This window comes from Calypte anna, chromosome 9 (assembly GCF_003957555.1).
Source record: "Calypte anna isolate BGI_N300 chromosome 9, bCalAnn1_v1.p, whole genome shotgun sequence".
Taxonomy (NCBI): domain Eukaryota; kingdom Metazoa; phylum Chordata; class Aves; order Apodiformes; family Trochilidae; genus Calypte; species Calypte anna.
Window position 1 is genome coordinate 5,185,255 of NC_044255.1, and position 21,410 is coordinate 5,206,664.

Here is a 21,410-nt window from a genome sequence, read left to right on the forward strand (position 1 = left end):
ACAACCAAGTGAATTTGTCTCAGAAGTGCAGCTGTAAACAGAGGGCACAATCTCTCTCAGCAAGCTGGAGCTGTGAACATTTCCGATGCAGTGTTTTGCCCATTGTCTCTTGCTGAGAACAAGGCTCCCCTCTCCATCCTTACTGAAGTCAGATTTTGTATTGCCAGTGATTGCTCTGAAAACATCTCCTTGGCTCTGTATTGCAGCCCAGAAGCTTCCTTGGCATGGTTTGTTTTGGTTTTTTTTCCCTACAATTAGCTGCGCAATGGAAAAACATAACAAAAGGATTTGAGGGTGGTTGGGGACACAAATATCCATAATCCTGTCTAACTTTAGGTTGTGATTCTCCTGTCTTTGTCCTCCAGCCACTGTTTGCACATCTCTTGATGTGATCACAGCACAGACCCCAGGTCTTGGTTCTGTGCTTGCTGTCAGAGTTCAGTGGAGCTTGTTTGGCTTTTGGGGTATGGCACTGTAGGTGCTGTGCAAGCTCATCTGTCCTTATGGGTGCTGAGCACTCTTTTCATTCTGTGCATACTCATTTACAACATGCTGCAGGGTGGGATTCTGTGGAGTCAGCATATTTCCTTTGCAGAATGAAAACAGGGCAGGGAAGAAGAGCCCGTGAGAGCAAAGGGCCATTTCTGAATTATAGATTGGCTGTTTTTATGTGAAGTTCCTTTTCTAGCTCTTCCCCACTACTGTCTCAGGGAGGTGGGGTGCAGAGATCTTATGAGACAGGGTAGGAGGCTGCCTGCTCTAGAGGTGCTTCCAGACCCTTGAAGCTTGGGAGAATTGTCTGGGAGGAGTAATTTGGCAGGCATGTGGGAAAGGGAAAGGGCTTTTGAAGTAGGTTTGGTCACAAAGAGGAAGCAGAAGGAAGGCAGAGCACCTGAGAGGGAAGAGTCTGTTTGGGGAAAGTTAGAGGGAAGGTTGTCATGAAGGGAAAAAAGAGGTAGATTTGGAAAGAAAAACATTACAGTTCAAGGAGAATACTTAGTGAAGAGGAGAAGGGTCAATGCAATCTGCATTTGCTCAGCAATTGGACAAGAGGACTTTCCTTTTTCTTGCATCATCAGTGATCTTCCCTGTATCTTTACCTCCAGACAGATAGTTTCTCCTTGGATGAAATAATCTCAAGGGCGAGGACAGCTAATTGTGGGAAAAGAGAAACTTGCTAGCTGCAATAACATGGTATCACTTGTGCAGTTCTCAACACTGACTGCCACTGTCATTAAGTGCCACAAGATCTTTGAATCTTCCCTTGGAGGGGCCTGCATGGAGAAGAGAGGCTTTGGCTTTAATGCCTGACTCCATGGGGAAATCTAACAGTACTTCTTTGCTTCTCTGTCTGGAGCTGCACTGCTGTCCAAGAACTGAGAACATCTTTCTCACCTTCAAGTGCTGTAAATGAGATGTCATCCCCATGATTTGAAGAGCATGAACTCCCCACACCGGATGTATGCAGCCTAGCCTTTCCTGAAGAACTGACAAGGAGAGTTTGGCTAAAAGAGAGCAGCCTTCCATCAGAGCTGATGGGGAATTATGTTCATTTTTGATATTTCCTTGAAAGAGTGCAGGTTCCCTGTGTTCCTGTTCATAAACAGCAACTCATGACACAGTACTTAATGCTTTTTACTGTGGACACATTATTTGATCTTTCTTACTTTAGCCAGATTTTTAAAAGTTTTGGTTTGGGGTTTTGTTTTGTTTGATTAAGAAAAATGCAGGGAATCTACTTGGAACTGAGGAATTCTGTGCCTTCTGTTTCCCTGAACACAGGGACCCCAGATTTGTATAGCATGGCCTCTGCCCTGAACAGAAATTACAACAGTCTCCATAATCTCCCAAGTGCTGCCAAGCCACAGAAGGGACAGTGCCTGTTCCCAGGACAAAAAGATGCCAGAAAAGAGGAAATTCAAAGGGCATAACTTGGAGGGGATGTAAACTTTGTTTACATTTAAAAATTGATATGTACAGCAGAACAGACATAAGATTTTAAGAGGTGCCCAAAAGTCACACACTAACCAAGGATAATAACACAAAGTTAGTGAGTTTGTAGAAAGGAACACTGAACCAGACATCCAGGAACATTCCCCCTGTCTAGCTCAGCAGGTGCTGGTTGCTAGAAGATGGGGGATTGGTTATTTCAGGTTTCAGAATTTTCCCTTTGTCCTGTTTCTACATGCCTTTTCCAAGAAACCTCCTGCAGGCTATTATCAGAGGGGGAATACAGTGTTGTTATAAGAGCTCTATTTCTGCCTCTCTGTTTATCCTGTTGGGGAGAACAGCCCCTAGAGTTTTTATACCTGAGCTCCAAAAAGCTAAGATTACCTGTCCCTAACCCTTTTTTAACTTTGCTGGATGGGGAGTATAAATGCCATAAGGTTTGTACAGAGCACTCTGCAGCTGAGAGTTTCTCTGATCTTTGATGGAAGAAGCCTGCTCTGTAACTGGCTCTCACATCCCACTTCTTCCCACCCTTTTGCCTTCCTGGCCATCACAGCAAAGCAGAATGAAAGCAGAAGGGTAACAACTGATTCATCCCTTCATTTAAAGAAATTGGGTGGTATTTGGCTCAACCCCATGCAGATAATTGTAAGATCTTATAGCCAAACTTTTATACCTAAAACCTGACTTGTATTTTTGCAGTTAAGTGTCATGTAAGACACCAATCCTTTGCAGTTAATTCCTTGCATTCTTGCTTGATTTCTCCAATTTTTCACACAAAGGTACTCTGTTTCATATGTCTTGTCCCTCAGCCCCATGCTTTTGTCCAAAGAAATTGTTTTCCTTTTTTCCCTTGATTTCCACCCACCTAAAAATCTCAAATTCAAATCAGAAGGAGACTGGGGAGCCAATTTCTCCTCTCGTGTTATAATCTGGGATTAGTTTCCCCTGGCTTCAAATTTATGCTGGTGTGGTGAAGATGAGAATTAACTTTCTGTACTGTTTGTCAACAGGGAGAAAATAGAGTCCCTGTAAGACTGTATCCATGGAACCATCCTGCTGCTGCAGCGGTAAAGCAGCAAATCAATTTCTGCAGTTTTCAAATGAAACACATTTAGCAACATTACAGTGCATCTGCCATTGAACAGATCATCTGTGCTGATAACTGTGCTGAAAACCCTTCTCTAGCAAACAAGCTGGCAGGAACATTTCTTCCTCCTGATAAAATTCTGATTTGGGGTAGAGTAAGCATCGAGGACAAGTCCCATGAAGACACTACAGTGAGACAGAGCCAAGTCCAGAAAAGCAACAATGTTTAATGAAGGAGAAAATTGTTTAATTTAGCATTTAGCCCAAGTATCTGGGCAGATAGTGACTGAAATGTGTTGGAGGCAGTGACATGTCACCTCTGCCTCCCTGCTCTTTCTGTGGTACCAGATGTGACAAGAAGTTGCACTTGTGCTTGGTGAGCCTCTGTCTGACCAGGTGTGTGTGTGTGTATGTGGCTGGTGGACTGTCAGATGAGATTTCAAGATGTGTTTTGGTGCAAGATGGTCTGGGCATCTCACATCATGAAGGTGTATGTTTCAGAGTTCAGAGACCTTTCAATGCAGAAAATGTGCTGGGTGTCCCTGCATTTCACCTTTTTTTTTTTTTTTTTTTTTTTACATTTCAGCATTTGACAGTTGAGAAAAGAATCTCTTTGCTATGCCACAGAGGGAGCATGAAAAGAGGATGGATTTGTTTAGCCCAGGCTTTGAATGTGTTGCCATATTCTTTTTCCTGCCTTGTACAAAGGGATTATGCTTAATTTTTTCACCTATTTAGGGCATCTCTCTGGCCATTTTGAAAAATTAATACTGGAGTTCATCAGTTGGTTTGTAGGTGTTAGATGAGGCTCTGCTTTGCTCTTTTATCAAACCCAAATCCTGCAGTCTGCCTTTCCTCTGCTAGCAAGTAGAGAAATATCTGCCTGGGAGAAATGCAAACTTATTTGAGATGGAGGAATAAAGTTGAACCAGAGGGAATAAAAAGCATTACAGAAATGGCCTTGGCTGTGAGTAGCCTTCTGTTGTTGAGGATCAGATACACATTCCTCTGTTACACTGCAGTTCTAGGCTGTATTTTATCTGCTCCTGAATCTGAGTTTCTTGATAACAGTAATCACATATGCCATATTATGTCCTTTTATCTACAGATGCTCCAGTCTATTATGCAATAACTCCTTGATTGCAGTTATCTATTTTTTCTTATCTTAGGTCAAGCTATTGCAGTCTGCTCCTCTTATCACTGAGAATGCATCCAAAAGCTTCAACTGGTGCATGAAGTGGGGAGTTTAGCATTTGAATGAACACCTTTCTGGTGCTCTGTCACATTTACTGGCTCCAGGAAGACACAGTTATAACTTGGGACATCTGGAGATGGGGTAACAAAACCTGGAGAATTTGGAACTGACTCTGATACCAAGTTTCCTCGGCAATGTGATAAATGCCAAGAAAGTTTACATTCTCCTCCCAGCACTTCTAGGCCAGGTCTGGGAGTCCATGGGATGAACAGGGGCTGCACTGCAGCTGCTTGTGCAGCGTTTGTTTTGAGGAACAAGCAGAGCTATCTCTGATCTATCACTTCTCTCAAAGCTCCTGAGTGTGGCATTTTTAAAACAGTGAACCTTGGAGCAATCTTAATATATAAGAATTTTTGGGGCTTGCACAGCCTGTCTGGTGTAGGAGTGTTTCTTGCTGTCTATCTCCATGGATTCAGAGGTGACACTGTACTTGTCTGTTGCCTCCTTTACTTACCACCCCTTGATTAAGGCAAAGATCTGAGTAACCTTCAAAAAAAATGCAAATCTCTGGCAAACCTCTAGGCCATCTGTTAATGTGGCAGGCAAGAAGGCACTGGCTAGGAAGTCTCAGTCACAAGGCAATGCTTGTATCTGTTACCATAGCCATTCCTTTTAGCCTTGTATATGACATTTATTATTGTCTAAATTACTTTTCTGTTAGAATTTTAACACATAGCAAGCCTGTATTGCAATGATTCCTTGAAATTAAGACCATTCCTCATAGTCCCTTTATGAATACGCAAACCCCATCTATATTTTTAAATTTAATTCCGTTTGCAGTTAGAGGAGCATTTACCAAAAATCAGTAGATTGCTCTTGGTAAAAACTTGAATTGTCTGCAATATGTCCTGTACAGTACAAAGACACACTCTGTTACCACTTCTGGCAGTCCCAACAGCTATGATTTCTTTCTTTGCTACTGCCAGAAAGCAAGTGACTCCTCAAAATTAAAGCCTGATTGTGTGTTCCTATCCTGTGAAGGCAAGGATGTTCCTAGCACCTTGTGTATTAATATTCACAGGAAACTAAAAGTATCTGTCCAATGCCTTCACTGGTAGGCTGCTCAAACCCTAAAAAGTTGTGCCTCACACTGGTTTCTTACATATGCTACCTGTGACCTCAAACCTTTCCTTGCCTCTACTTAAATTTTAATTTCAGAAACAATTTAATAGAGACAAGTAGTTCCAAGGACTGTGGTGTGTCCTCTTATGGCAAGCTCTGCTCAAATATCTGGTGATACAAGAAGGTGGCTGGCTTATCATCATGGTTTGCAGCATTAATTGCAACAAAAATGAAAAAAAACAATTGCCTCTTTCCTTAGAGGAAGACCTAGCTGACTGCTGAATAAGTTCTAACTGGATGATCTGCTAGTAAAGGGTATTGAAGGCTGAGAGTCTCTGGCCCTTAATTTCATGCAGAACCCTGAGAAACCTCCCTCCCTGCAATGGAATACTTGTTTAGTGGGGAAGAGCCCTTTTACCAAGATGTAAATAGCAAAGAGGCTTGCTCAAATCTCCCAAGATTTGAAAATGTGTGAGTGCCTTTGCCTCCTGCAGGCAAAGAGGACAAGCACTGTCCTCTTTAGTTCATGCTGCTTGGGAAGCCTTCAGAGAGGACCCTCTCATCACAGTGCTGTGAGCACCAAAGAGCCAGAGAAGTGGTTTTTTGTTTGGTTTTTTTTTTCCCCTGGTCCCCTCCATTCAATAATGAGCTGTTCCTTAGTTCTCTCTCCTGGCCCTGGCTGCAGCCTTCCTCTCCATCTTCCACCTTCCAAGTCTGTTCCTCAGAGTGCAAGGTCTGGGTAGATTCCAGCTAATCTGTCAGCTTTGGCAGGGCACATGACAGAGAGTGTCCACATACAGTTCTGTACTTGTGTGGCAGATTCCTTTCAGCACCTGGAGGGCAGAGGATTTCTCAGCTGGCAAAAAGGGCAGCATGTGCACAGAGGGTGTGCTCTGGCCTGAAGCTTTGTGTGACAGGCAGATCTGAACCAGCACCATGTCTGTGCTCCTGAACAGCATTTCCTGTTGTACTGCGGACCTATGTCTTGCCTCACATCAGAAGCTCAATTCTGGATCTCCCCCTATAGTAAGTGTGGCTCAAGGTGCAGCAGAACCCCTGTAATCCCTGTCAGACAGCCTGTCAAGCCTTGCCCACAGAGCATGCCTTGGCTTTAGCTCTTGCTCTGTACAGTGCTCTTTGGGCAGAGACCTACACCTGCCTGACAGAGCTTAGAGACTGCAGCCCTGTTGGGAAAAACATCCTTTTGTACACTTTGCAGCAGCAGCAGCAGCACAGAACTTGGGGCTTTCCCTTGGGCTTGAGATCCCACCCTGTGTATACATCTGGAGGGGTGTATGGCTGACTGCCCTGGGACTTCCCATTGCAGATCTTTGGCTTTCTGCTCTGACCCCAGTGTTTCAGCTCACATATCAGGACTGCAGTAGGAGCTCTGTCTAATACCAAATGTGGCAGATCCTGGAGTGGAAGAAGGAAAGTTTTTTGCCTGCTTCAGCTGGTGTGGAAAGTGCTACCTGAGTGGAATATGGGGCTTCATCCATTGCATGGCACTTCTATGATTAGTGGCTGTGATTACCTGTTAAACATGCCCCCTGTTTGAGGAACTGCATAATTAAAATTCTGATTACTCTCAACTACCACACTGAAGTGCAGGTTAACTATGAAACTGGAAAACTGAGAAAGTGTCAGTATACATCAGACTGTGCTGCCATGTCTTTGCCCTCTAAATAAGACATATTTTATTTCAGACTTCCAGAATCACTCACCTTTTCAAAGCAGGTGTGTTACTGGTGCTCCTCTCTGCCACTGCCATGTCTGGGGTGGCTGTCTCTGGGTGAGGGGACAGTGTGGTCCCACCAGTCAAGCCCCTGGAGGGCATCTCTGCATAACTCCACAGCCCTTGGCCCTTGGCCTCCTGAAGCTGCAGGGAGTCAGCCAGAGAGCTGGTGCTGCTGTAGGAAGCTTGAGAAAAAGTCACAGGGGTGTCTGAGCAGACAGAATTCAAGAGAGGTAAAATGTTGGTCTGCTAAGAGCTGTATCAAGGGCAGAGTCCCCTTGGACTGAGATCAAATGTGAAGTCTTTTAAGTAGGCGAGGGCTTGATTATTTAGTTGGGCATATTCAAAGTTTATCTTGCTACTTGTGAACTCATCCAGAAGATTGCTCTACTCTTCTGATCTTCAGAGCAAGTTGCTCCCAGTTTTGTTTCATATGGTACAGGCTGCTGGACTGGAAGCTTTGACTCATAGTTGTATTGGTTTGTGCCTGGAATACTCCTGTATTCTGGATTTTGGGCAATGCAGTTGCATTCATTTGCAACAGTAACTTGGTTTGTACTGAGACATCTTAGAAATTATATTGTTCATTTCATTCCCAATGCATTTGTCTTCCACGTGCTTGTTTTCATAGCTGATTTTTAATGATGCCACTTGTGTAACACAGTGCTCTAGGAGCTGCACTGTGTAGTGCTGCTCTCCACTGGTGTGGGGCTAATGTAGCCCTGGAACTGTCCTGAGAGCAAGAGGCTGTGGTGGTTTATCCCAGGAAATTGAGTGATGCATTGGTTTATTTCTGTCCTCCCTCTCCAGGGGGATCCAGGAGTGAGGTTGCAGCAGTCTTGTAGGAGTAACATGATTCTACTTCATAACTATCATCTAACGAAGGGTTTTCAGAGCTCTGGGAGCCACTTTCTCTGTTCAGCTTTCTGGAGTGAGTTTTTATCTCTGGATGTCTGGCATCCTGCTGGAATTGTCTCCTGCCCCTTCTCCAGTGAAGATGTCTGCAGATGGTCACTATTGGCCTGGGATCCTGGTACCCAGCTCCATGCTGGAGTGGTTCCGTTTCCACAGTCCCAGGGCACTGTAGGTGAATCCTTGTGTTGACTCCCTTCCTTTCCTTGGAAACCCAAATTATATGTCTTCTGGCAAGAGTCCAGGCTGTGGTCTCTTTCAGCAATGTTTACTGAAGAGGCCTGGGTTGTGTATTTGTTTTCATCCAAAGCCACACACAGGTTAAATGTGTTAGATTCTTCCTTGCTTGGTTTGCTCTTGCTGAACTGGGTGCTCAGCTTTTGCTCTGAGCTGGGGCTGGGCAGGACCAATGAATCACTGGGATTTTTCTGGCTGTGACTGAGGACTTCTGGAGGGAGTCAGGGGAGGAGACAAGCCCTGCATGTTTTCGCAGCCAATTTATTATCCCCATTGTCAAGGAGAGTTCAGTATCACAGAGTTTCAGCAAACATTCTTTGCCTTTCCAAGTGCTGTGAAAAACCCTTGGCTGATAATGTCTAGAGCTGGCTGGGAAGCCATGTTCTCTTCAGCTCCAACATGAAAGCTGTAAATGGACAAAGGGATTTCAATAGCTTGTTCTGAAATGGTTTCAGATGTGCACAGATCATCATCTAGGACTGGGTTTATTTTGACTTCGTTTGGGTCATAGAAGAGCTCATAAAGAGCATCTCCACTGTAGCTGTCTCTTGGAAATCTACTTGGGACCCCAGGGGTTTGGGCTTCCTTCACCTCATCATCTTGTCCAGGGGAGAAGGAATCATAGTATCCTTCATCACTGGTGGATGTGGACTCCTGGTTGTCGCTTTTTGGCGTTCCTGTTTCCATGGAGCTCTCTCTGGAATTGTCACCACCTTTATCATTGGCACTTCTGGATCTCTCACAGAAGTTGAAGCCTGGCTTCTGACCTTTTCCATCTCAGAACCAGGTATCTTCAGTAACTTCTGATCAAACAGAGCACTCTGATGTAGCCTCACAGACTTGTTGATGTTGTCCCAAAATTTTGCAAATTCCACTGTCTCGTTCTGCCCAGGAGAGGCCAGCTGCTCCACACCTCCCTGAAAAGAGCCCAGGACTGGGCTGTCTTTGTGCTTGCTTCGTCTCAGCAGAACTTCTTTGCTGTTCTCCAGCTCCATGTGAGCAGAGCTCTCATCAGCAAAGATCTCCCCACAGCCAGTGAGGGAATCAAAGCTCTTCAGCGAGGCAACATCTTCACCCAGGGGGTTGCAGCAGTCATGCGGAAGAGGTCAGACTGCAGCTCACTGTCTGAGCAGTCCTGTGACAAGCAGTCAGCAGCAAATGTTTTCTCCAGTTTTGAAAAGAACTTTGCAAGACGCCCAGACAGCTCATTCTTGCAGCCTGCAGAGGTCAGGTTCTTGTCCTTCTCAAACCAGGAACGTGAGGACTTCTGGTTTATTTTTTTAATATGGAATATATCTCTGAGCCCTTTCTTAGACCTCTTGAGGGAAATCCTCTTCCTGGGGATGGTTTTGGCAACAGCTGGCACAAAAGGCATCTGGGGCACAAAGTTCCTGTAGTCAATCATTTGAGTGCTGCATGCAGACTGGCTGGGGCTGACCCACACACTCCTTCTTACTGCTGGAGCTGGACATCCCTGAGAAGCTGATGCTGTTGACAAGTCTCCCTTACCCTTTCCAGAAAAAACCTTCCTCAGAAGCTCTGCTGCTGGGGGCTGCACTGCTCTGCTTTTTCTGCCTCTGGGACACAGTCATGGGTTTTACTCTTCCTTACCAATTGTAGTAGGACCCTGATGATTTTTCCAAGCAGTTGTCACCGTTTCTCCCTGGTCTGGTGGAAAATCTGTAGTTCTTGTGTGTGGCTACACATGCCAGCTGGACTTCACCTACACTTGAGTTCCCTCCAGAGCTGCCTTCTTGTCTTTCCCTCTATCATCTTTGCTGATAAGAACTTTTTTCATGCTGCACACTGGATTTTATGAAGGTCTTTCCTCTTTTGAGCTCCATCCTGCTTCCTCACATCAGTTTCTGTAAAGAAAGAGCAGGGTAAAAGCTATGGAGAGGTTGGTGGCTAGCACTTGTAAACATTGAAAACTGCTGTGAAGGGATTGATGAAGGGAACAATATCTAGCCTTTTACAGTTGGTTTTGTTTTGGACACCAGAAATTTCCATTACTGAGTCATGGCATTGGATGAGAAAGAGATGAAGTGAAACTGAAGGTGTGTTAGCACCTGCTGGAAGATCCAGCAGGGAGAAGACAGTAAAAATTCTGAGTTGGTTTCAGAGACTCAGAGAACCTCTTGGCTGTTTAAAAATGAGGGGGTGTTTGGATTTTTATATCATAATGGCTTTCAGCAAGATAGAGGTCCTGTTCTGAAAGTAATGAAGGCATGAGTGTGCTTCAGGGAGGCAGCAGTTCATTTGTCCTGTACCTTTGAGAGGGCTGAAGAGCTCAGCGGGGGGAAAGCTTCTGATAAAACGGGTCAAATATTTGACACAATGTTGCTTACTGTATATTAAAATACCTGTGAATAGAAAACCATAAACCTTGGTGCTACCATGGCAAGCATGTCAAAACTGAATTGCTGTTTTTTTTGCCTCCTGTGCAGTTTTCTACAGTACTACTTTCATTGTAAGAAGTCAAAAAGTACTCATAGAAAATCACTGTATATTATGTCAGAAGCTGTTTCTAATTTACAAAGGCCAGCATGAGGTGCTGCCACATTGAATCTGCATTGGGCATTGATTAGTTCTTTCTAAATATATTCTGTTAGTTGTATCAATGCCAATTTTGGTTTCTGCCTATGCATTTTAGTATTGAACCTATTTCATGTTTTCATACATCTGAATTAGTCTTTATTTTAGCCATGACTCGTTCAGTTTGCCAGCAGTTACTTCATGGACACACCTGATCCTTCCCTGCCTTATATCAACCAGAAAATGAAGTAAGTCAGGTATTCCATATGACTAGGTCAGGGAGGAAGCAAGCACCTCCTGAAAGCTGTTGGGGAAACCAGATTTTTACTGGATAGGAAGCAGGAGGAAAACTCCAAGTCCTATTCTTGAAAACATGTGCTTGGAGGTGTCCTTAATGAGACCTCAGTTAATGCTTTATCTTGTTTTGAATTGGTTAGACATAAGTAAAAACCACTTAGAGCTATTGAACTCTAGAGAATTTATAATGTAGGTCAGTGACAAATGCTAAAATCACAGGGTAAAGATGAATATTTGACAAAAAGAGTGTGGGTGCTATGGAGAACGTGGTGGGTGGGGAAAGATCAGTATGACTGAGCTCCTGGCAGATTCCTTTTCATTTGAGCTGCATGTGAGTACTGCAGAGCTTTGTTAATGAAAGCCATAAACATCTACATGCTGTCAGAGTATCTGGAGTTCACTGGTGCTGCAGGAAACTTGTTTTGCATATTTAGAAATAGGTCACTGGGACATGGATTACACTGTCTCTGAGAAAGCGAGGTGTGCTGAGAAGAAATTCAGTACACAGAACTCCAGTGGAGAAAGAGTCAGAAACAGCTGACAACACATTAATGAAATATCCCAAAAATAAAGTGTCTGATCCCCCAGTCCTTGCAATTGTAGAAATAGTTCTGTGTCCCCATGGGAAGTCCTGCTGCTAAAAAGTTTCTTGAGGTCTGTGAAATGACAAATGCATTTTACTGGTGTTATGTATGACTGTGTCCCTGCTGCTTGTGCTCATTCTGAGGGACTCAGTGCCTGTCTCTGAACCTTTTAAATTGTTTTCCTCTTGACTTGGAGCATATCTCTTCTTCACAAGGATGAAGTTTATAGGAGAAACTGTTTTCCACCTTTGCAAAGCAAATGTATTTTTCAGTTAAAAATCACTCTAAAGATCAGAAAACCTGTGGAAAGCAGCAGTCAGTTAACTAAGATTTGGTTGTTGTTTTCAACAGGCTCTGGGTGTTTTCTTCATTAATGTTACTTGACCTCTTTTTTTGAGTGTTTGTGATATCACTTATGGAAAATATGTTTAAAAGAGGACATCCTTGATAGCTTGCAATGATCTTAGGTGCAGCAGCACTAAAGGCTTCATATCTACAGTAAATGGTACTTTCATCTCTCCTGAGCATACCAGCTGCTCACTTAGGATTTCACAGGTGTCTAAGCAGCAAATAGATCCAGATCTGGACTTACCTTATAATGGAAATAAAATTAGGGTTTAAATTTGGATTTGCTTATAAAAATCAGAGATACTTCATACTCAAACATATGCCATCTGTGCAAGGTGTCTGAAAGCCTTTTCATAGTAACAGAAGGTTTTACTGTGCGTGTGATTCATCTATAGAAGTAAATAAAGGTTTAGAATGGGAAGGTGAATACATTCCTGTGGGCTGAGAGATTTGGTGCTAGGAAAGTTAAAGCAATTTGCTTATAGTCCTGGTTTATGAGGACCTGAACAAAACTGAGTCAAGGAACTGTCTGGTTAACAAGACCATGTTCTGATGCCTGAATTCTACCCAAGTCCAGGTCAACAGGCAAGGAGACTAAAGTAATGTGTGCAGTGGATCTGGACCAGATATCCATTAGGAAGCAGAACTCATACTGTCCAAACATTGCCTCTGAGATGGGGTCAGAGAAGAGAGGCATGATTGTTGCCTCTGCTCATGGCCCCCCAAAAGCTTCCTGCTAGGCTGAGCTGTCTGCGGGTTTCCCTCTCTAGAGGAAGAGTGAAGACCTGCTTTGAGGTTTGTGCTGGTTTCAAATGGAGTCGTAAAGTGATAGGGTTTGGATTCCAAATTTGGGTTGCAAAGTACCTTAAGGGACAGGGACATCTCCCACCAGGTTGCTTGAAGCCACATCCAGCCTGGCCTTGAACACTTCCAGGGATGGGGCAGCCACAGCTCCTCAGGGCAACCCATGCCAGTGTCTCACTGCTGTACACAAAAGAATTTCTTCCTAATAGAGTGTGCTGCAATGTGTCCTGGAGCTAAACCAGCAGTGCTCTTGGATATAACTCTGGGAAGATCATCCTAGTGGGAAAGTAGAAGTATCTGATCCAGTTTAGTTGCATGCATAGAAATAGTAATATTAAAATGAGAAAATTTAGATGAACTCTGTGGCTTTGGAAAATTTTGCTAAAAATTCCTTATTTATAAGTAGGAAAAAATGTAATTAAGGTTCATTTATTCCAAAATCTCACCAGCTGTCTGTTTTGGACTCTCTTGTTTAATTTAAATATAATTGTCTGTTTTGGAGATAGAAATAAGTAAAATTCAGAATACAGTCATTGTTTTTCAGGGGAGATAGGAGGAGTGTACTTTCTGCTTCTTTGCATTTTGTTTATTCTTAAAATTGTGAACTCGTAGAGATGAAACCTTGCTGTTTCTTGCTAAGCAGAACTCTGCATGCCACTTGGAGCCTTCATTTCACCCCCTGCAAGAATTTTCCCATTATTAAATGGAAGTTGGTATTAAAGCAGAGTTAATAAGCATTGTGTTCTCTTTTTTTTTTTAGTCTAAAAAGAAGGAAAAACCCCTCTATTTGGACTGCTTTTACATTTTAAGATACAAGTTTGGGGTGAGTCCAAATTCCCTTTTCCACATGTGGCTTCCTATCAGTGAGATTTCAGATCCTGAGTACCGGAGTTAGATATGAAAATGTTACTCCTGTTTTCCATACAAAAATGGTAGCATAATTAAGTTTCTGGAAAAAAAAATAAATCTATCTGGTTTGGGCATTTGGACGTGTATTATCCTTAAAATGGGTGCACTTTAAGATGAAGTATTTCTTTGAAATACTTTTTGAGTAATTGAATGATGGGAAAGGTAATAAGAACAGAGTGCTCCAGGAAGGTTTCCGTTTCTATGCCACAAAGATTTTTACTGGGCACCAGTTGGAAGTCCTAAAATGCAAACCCAGCAAGCATGAGGTGGTGAGAGCACAGCTGCTTTTGAAGTCAGTGGATGATACTAATTTTTAATGCTCAGGATCTAATCAATTAGGAATGCATAAAGAACAGCTGGTGGTCCTAGTAGAGGAGAGGGGGGTATTTTTGAAAGAAGGCTACTTAGGATGAAAAACCTTAACTATCTTGGAAAGTAAAAGTTAATAATGGAAATACTGAGAAATAACCATGAGCATATATTCCATTCTCTTAATTTGATTTTTCATTACCAAGCAACAAAATGCTGCTTTGCTGAAGAGTGGTGCTACCCTGTCTGCAGCTATTGGAATGGCATTCCTGGTAAGGAAATAATAACAGTTCTTATGAAGAAAATAAAAGAGGGTTCTAAAGCAGGGCTCATCTTTTCACTTAAACTCATTACTTTGCTAGTATCTCCTCTCCATTAGGAAACAAATAACAAGAAGGTGGAAATGATGGAGGATGTAACTGGGGGCAGTCATGACTCAGAAAACAGAGGAATGTTTATTTTTCAGGACGCATGTGTGACACACAAACCTGCATTGAGATCATGCATCTTTTAGGAGTACTCCTCTCCTCATTGTTAGGGATGTGTCTCATCATCCCCCTTAATCATTTGTCTCTCTGGGCTAACACAGGATGCCTAATTATTTGCATGTATATTTAGGTCAGGCCTTCCTCATGAAGAACCAGCAAAAAAGCACACTGTGTTTTTCTTCAACCTTAATTCCACTGAGCACAAAGTAAAATCTTATTCTCCCCAGCAGAATACTAGGAGGATGCATAGTTAAAAGCTTAATCTTATTAGCAATATGCTATAGGGAAGCCTGAACCTTCCTTTAAGCCCTGCCAACTGTTCCATGGAGCTGAGGATTTTTCATAGTAAAATTAACCACATTTCTACTCCTGGCATACTGTCCTGCTGTGTGTCAACAGGAAGATCCCGTGGGGAACTGCAGCACCCCCTGTATCCTGCTGTGTGGGTGTGCAGCAGGATGGAAGGATGCTGAGACCATGACAAAAGGAGACTGCTCCTCTGACAACACCTCTGCACCCTTATGCAGTTTTCCTCTGTACCTGACGGAGAAAGAAATGTAAAGAAAGGGCAGCATGAACTCCTGCACAGGGAGCTATTGCCTCATCCCTCTCCTGCTAGGAAAAAGGCAGGGGAGCAGAGATTTCTGCTGTGTACCTGAGAAGGAAAGGAGGCAGTTGTTAGTTGTCCTGCCAGCAGCCTGTTGTACCAGAGAGCAAAGCATTAAAACTGTCAGCTTGGGCTGTTTTCAATAAGTTATTGCTTTAAAAAAGAGATGAGTTTTATGCATTTACATAAAGACAGGCACACACGTCAGATTTTTTTTAAAATGCGTCAGAAACATTGCAATCATCCCCAAATAATAGACCTTTGGAGTTCCTGTGTTGGAGCAGAAGAAATGCCATTGCAGGAACACAATAAGGCAGTTCCCAAAAAGCCTACTCACCATGGCTTATCCCTGAGCAGAAATCCTCTCTCCCAGCCCTGCTGCTGAGGCTGCTCTTTATCCAGAGGCTCCTGTGATGCTTTTCAGACTGGGAAGGGCTGGACCACTGCTGCTCTCCAGCGTTAATCTCCACCCCCCGTCTTTCCTCCTCCTTCTTCCTTCATCCACACCCCCTGATTCCTCCTGCTTGTAGCTCCCTCTTATCTTACATAGATTCTAGGTTCCCACGTGTATTTTAATTTAGGAAAGATGCCTATTTCAGCCATCTGTGTGATGCCATGGAAATTCCTTCCTTGCTAATGAATAAAAGCCCTGAGAGTAAGCTTGGGAGTCCTGAGCCAGCATTTTAGGTGGATTTTATGGGGGAGTGAAGTAACATGAGGGGATAGAGTATTTCTGCTGCTCAGAGCTGGAGTGCCTTGTGTCAGCCTCAGACTGCCTGCATCACACATCAGATTTTCCTCACACTAAGTCTAACTTCTGCTTCAGCGTGCAGATTCAACATCTGATGTTAGGACACTGTTTGTGATATAGAGGAACTTTAGTCATCACAAACACTACAGCTTTAATCTTGCACAGGTGTCAAAGTGGCATCCCTGCCCCAGCCCTCCTGTGAATGGCTTCCAACCCCAGTCACACCTGGATTGTCCTTTCCCATTAACTCTCTTCTGAGTCCTTCATGTCAGTCTCAAAGCCCCTGCCTTCTCCTTCCTGCTTGGTAAAACATCCCTGCTGGGGGCAGGATAGGAGCCTCTTAAAAGCCAAAGTCGCTTAATCCACTTCAGTAGCTCTCTTGGAAGCTGCAGTTCAGAGATATTCTCTGGGATAATGCAGTAGTTTGGGTACAGCCTGGCAGATCTGTGGGCAGTTTATAGATACAGAGATGCTGACATCACAGTTGCTCTTTATGCATCTCTCAGGTGACTGAGACAGCAAGTTGAGACAGGTCCAATCGGTGCAGCTATTTAGGAAATCCTCCAGCTCTGTATGAACTGAAGATGAGCATTCCATCACCCCTGGAGAGCTCTTCTATCCTGACATGACAGCAGAAAGGTAACAGAAGCCTCAACCTTCTCCCTCTTTTCATCTTCTTTTTCACAGGGTGCTTGGAGATGGGAGGGAAGGAGCTTAAATTTTTGTACTGCCTAAGCTTATAAAGGTGACGAATCAGCCAAATAAGGAGGCAAAACAGAATGTTCCTGCTCTGAGGGCCAGCCAGTAAGACGCTTGGGGGCCTCAGTGATAGAGACTGGAAATTCACAACTTGCAGCAGGTTGAAAACCTTTATGACTTCACCAAAAAACTGTTAGGAGGACACAGCAAGCTGTGGGTGTGTCCTAGTAGCTCCGGCAATTAGAGTAAGACCAATCATAAAAAATACAAATATGTTAATTAGAAATATGTCATAGTTTTTATTCTGCAGGAAATACTTGTATTAATACAGGACAAGGCCTTTTTTCTTGATGGGCATATGAAGCCCCCAAGTTTTCAGGGGCTTCTTGCTCTGCAGTGATGTCACTTCAGGAGTGCACTTGGTGTGCTCAGTTTTGAAAAGAAGTCCTCCTGAAGTCTTTCTTTGTTCCAAGTAACAGCAAGGCTTGTTAGAAATACTAGCAGACAGGAGAGTCAATCAGAGGTCACTTCTTGGGCTGATGCAAGGTGGATGGCTGCTGTTGGTATTATCTGACCAAACTGAGCAAAACCAGGGGCTTTGATTTTTGACTTGAAAATTATTTAGAGACAATTTCTGAGCTGAGTTTCTGAACTCTGGAGTGCATTAGCAGTAAAGGTGCATCAGAAAATATAAACTTAAATATACCATTTGTAGACAAAAGCAGAGAGCAATTCAAGTTGCAGTTAAAACCTACTTTGTGTCCAGCCACAATAACACAATTACCATAACACAAGCCATCCTCTAAGATTTAGAGAAGAGAATCTGGCTAGGGAGAAGCTGTTAGTTCCAGCATAGTTAGTTCCAGTTAGTTCCAGAGAGTTCCCATACCTGCTGTCTCAAGGACAGTCTGTGTCTGCTCCTGAGGAACTGGGAAAGCTCTTATATTTCTGTTTCTAGAAATTGCAACCTGTGGTGCCTTTGCTGGAAGAGTTAGAGGAGAGGTTCCCAGATGTGTTCATGGTGAGTCAGGTAAAGCAGCTCCTGCAATGAGACAACTCCAGATTTTAGGATGTTTACTTTAGCATGTCCATATGGAAAAACATTAATCTCTAGGGCCTTTTATTTCCCTCATTAAGGGAAGTGGCCTAAGTCCACTGGACATCCATAGCCATCACTATCCGTAACTACCCATGGCTTGCATTGGCCTGAATCCCAGTCTCACTGCATGCACAGGTAAGAGCTCAGTCTGTTGAACAGCAGCTAAACTCCAGTAGCCTTTATGCATAGCAATGGAGCTTTTTCTCTTCCTATACAGTTCCCAACTTGTAGTTTCCTGGACTACCTCTTTCTGCTCTTACTTCATTATAGGGTATTTCACTGTGGCTGTTCAAAAGGTTGTTTCTTAGAGAATTTAATAATCCTTTCTGATTAATTCAGTATGTCTCACATTGTTCTGTAGACATAAAAGGGAAGGGAAACCAGAAACCTGTAAATGAGAGGCATGTGGAACAGCTGCCATCTGTTTAGCAGAAGCACAGAGCCCTTGATGTAAGGAGCAGGAAGAGGGCCCTTGAGAAAAGAGGCACTAAGGAAGGGACAGTCCCTGATGTGGCAAGAGTATGGCAGCAGGGATCCTGGTTATCCAGTGAGGAAGGCTGAAGAAAGGAGGGGGAAAATCCCCAAGAGGCATAGCAGGGAAACAGAGGTTTTAGATGAAGCAAGCCCAGGCTGCTGGAACTTGGAACACTGCATCTCTCTAGTTTGGGGAACAAATATTTACATCAAGTAATTGAAGACAACCGGTAGCATGAGCAGCTTACCAAAAGCAAATTATACTGGTTTGCTTTTTTAGGTTTTTTTCTGTCATGGGAAAATATAACAGATTCTTCATCACTGAGGCTTTGAACAAAAGTGTTTGCTGAGATATCTCTATTTGTTTCTAGGGAATTACTTACAGAGTGACTTTGACCCTGTCTATTTCCTACCTGCAAACTAGTGAAGACTCTAACATCCCCAATCCAGTTGAACTTTCTGCTTGAAACTTTCTGTTGAACTAACAGCATCTTAATATTAAATATTCATGGATTTTTACCAGTATTTCCTGGTTTTGCAGGTCATAGAGAATTAGTAATGGGATATGGAGTTTTCTCTCTCTGGACTGCTAGCAGGAGGCTGCCCTAGGTTGGAGGGAACAATCTTTGCTAGAGATCTGGCTGTTTCCCAGGGCTTATATTAAGTTAATTCCAATCTCAGTTTCATGGCATCTGCTGCAAACTTGAGAATAGTGAATTGTTATAAATAACATCAATACTTAGCAAAGGAATCAGGATTTTTATCCACATACTTCTGCAACTGGATTCCATCTCAGCATCATCTGCCTGTCTTTCCTGGGTGTCAGCTTCCCTTTTGTTGCCAGGTTTACTGCCAAGGGGGTGAAGTGGAGCAGGTAGGGCTGCACAGAAACCTGACTGCCCTGCCTGCCATCAGCCTGCTCAGCACCAGCAGTGATGCTCCAGAGGCCAGGAGGGATGCTCAGTGCCTCCAGGATGGCACTGAGCACATTCTCAGAGTTGCTGTTCTAGAAAATAGGGGTGGTTGACTGACCGTAAAGTGCCTGTTGCCTCAAAGGAAAACAAAAATGGATTTTGAGGAAAAAAAAAAAAGGTCAGGACATTTTTCTACCTGCTCATGTTAAAACAGTGGTTGCCCTTAAATTTTCTGCTTTAAACACCAAGCTTCCGGGTACTAATGTTTGCTGGTAATATCAGAGTGGGAAAAGTGAGCTGCGTTAGATGCTATGAAGAACTATTGTCTCACCAAATCATGAAGGTCTCCAAGGCTCTAGAAAAGAGAGACACGACATCACAGGGACCTGACTACATGGACTACATGATATGTACCTGAGTACATATCCAAGGCATGTACTCAGCAGCTTTTCCATTCCAGTTACACCTGTGTAATGTAGACACCTGGCTAGATGGGGCAAGAATATCCCCAGTGCATGGAAGTGCTACCATCAGGAAGAGACACTCCCTATCTCAAAGGCAAAATAATATTTCAGCACAAAACAATGGGGGGTGGTGAAATGCACTGTTCCACAGCTACCCCAGTATAACCCATAAGCAAAATGTTCTCAGCTTCTGCTGAAGATGCTGGTGTGATGACTTCAGGGAAGGTTATAGGAAATTTTTAATGATTGGTTTGCCTGACTTGATATCCCTGCTTAATTTTGTATTGTTCCCTGCCTGATTACATCCATTTAAGTGCCCTGAAGGTTTAGGAAAAACTCAGTCAGGAAATTAAAAACAGAGATAGAGATGGAAGGTAGCCATAGATACACAGCTTCAAATAACTGAGACTATCAGTGAGGAAGAAATTATTTCAGTGGCAGTAATAAGGATACTCTTTTAGATGCTAGAGCTGGGATCAAAGGTGGGCTAAACCCCAAAGGACCTAGATAAGAGAGGAGTGAGTGATTAGATCCATTTGGTGAAGGTGAGTGCAAAAGCACAGTATGTTGACATCTACGTGCAGAGCCAAGGAGGATACTTGGAGTCTTCTGTTCCTGCTTCTGCCTTCTATTATTTGTATGCTTTTATTTTGTATCTCAGTGAAAAAAAATGTGTGTTGCACAGAGGTGCTGACATGGTCACACAGTAGATACTACACTTGTCACAGGAACTTGCTAAGGAATCCTCATGGGTGGTATGGGGACCAGGAACCAAATAAAATCCTGTTCTGAGGGTAAAAACCTCTTGGCTGATCATAGCTGGTGAGGCCTTGGGGAAAAAGCACTACAGCCAGTTTGCTAACTGCAACAAGTAGCAGCATGCTGTACATAAAATCTCCCAGTTGGTATTTAAAACCAGGCAAAAAAGTAACAGTTGTAAGATGAATGAAAAACTTAGCCTTTGAAATCATCAGCAGTGGAGTTCATAGCAATTGCAGTTAGAAATGGTTGTGGTTGGTTTACTCAAACACAGAAACAGGTCTGTGTGTTGGATTTATGTTGCTGGTCATAATGTGACAGCTAAAACTTGGTTTAGAACAGCAATTTCTTTATCTTAGAAGATAGTAAAATATTTAATGTTTAAATGCAGCAGTTTGCTAGCAGACTTGGAAATGTTTAGTGGTGATTGTTCCTTGTTTTCCCACCTCCGGTGTGCTGGGTGGTGGTGGATAACTCCAGAATCTTACTGCCAGCCCAGCTGGGAAGTGAACCCTCTGACCATGTTCCTTGGAGTCATTAGGTGATGTTTGTGGTAGGAAGTGAAATACAACCATTACAATATTTTTAGTTACAGTGTAGTTATAGTTACAGTAAATCAGTAAAACTGAAAGAACTCATCTGCTGACAAAGTGCTCCATTAATGTATCATGAGTATTGACAGCACCACACATAATTTAGTTTTCAGCTACACTAATTTTTAGAACACAGTATTGTATGGATCTTGTGGATGGCAGGCTGCTTGGAGAGAGGTGATTTGTGGAGTACTGCATGTTGGGCTTCATCCCTTCAGAGTATGGCTGACACAAAAATTTCTGCCAGCGGTTTGATTTTCCACAGAGGCGTTATTAACATTTCAAAGCCAGCTGACATGCCTGGGCAGTACTCAAGCATATTAAACCAGTACATAGTTCTCTTACAAATGTGAAGTAGCCATTTTCCAACCAGTAGCCAAGTGCCAGGGTGTCTGGTAGCTGGGAGACAGGGGAAGAGCTGGGAGCTGGGAGCTGAGCTCAACTGGGGCTGTGGAAGTGCTGCTGTGCTGTGGTAGTGTGGATGATGCTCTGTTCTTTGTTGCTGTCTGTTGAGGGAAGCCCTCAAAACAGGACAC

General features: G+C 43.3%; 1 protein-coding gene across 1 annotated transcript; it reads right to left on the minus strand.

Annotated features, from left to right (window-relative positions):
• Positions 1-7,352: 7,352 nt before the first annotated feature.
• AMER3 (APC membrane recruitment protein 3) lies at positions 7,353-10,084 on the minus strand. Its single transcript, XM_008500894.2, is given in 16 exon segments — positions 7,353-7,474; positions 7,477-7,503; positions 7,506-7,557; positions 7,559-7,646; positions 7,648-7,904; positions 7,906-8,020; positions 8,022-8,443; positions 8,446-8,582; positions 8,585-8,962; positions 8,965-9,343; positions 9,346-9,678; positions 9,680-9,790; positions 9,792-9,856; positions 9,859-9,981; positions 9,984-10,030; positions 10,032-10,084. Coding segments are annotated over 16 exon segments (2,709 nt in total).
• Positions 10,085-21,410: the final 11,326 nt, after the last annotated feature.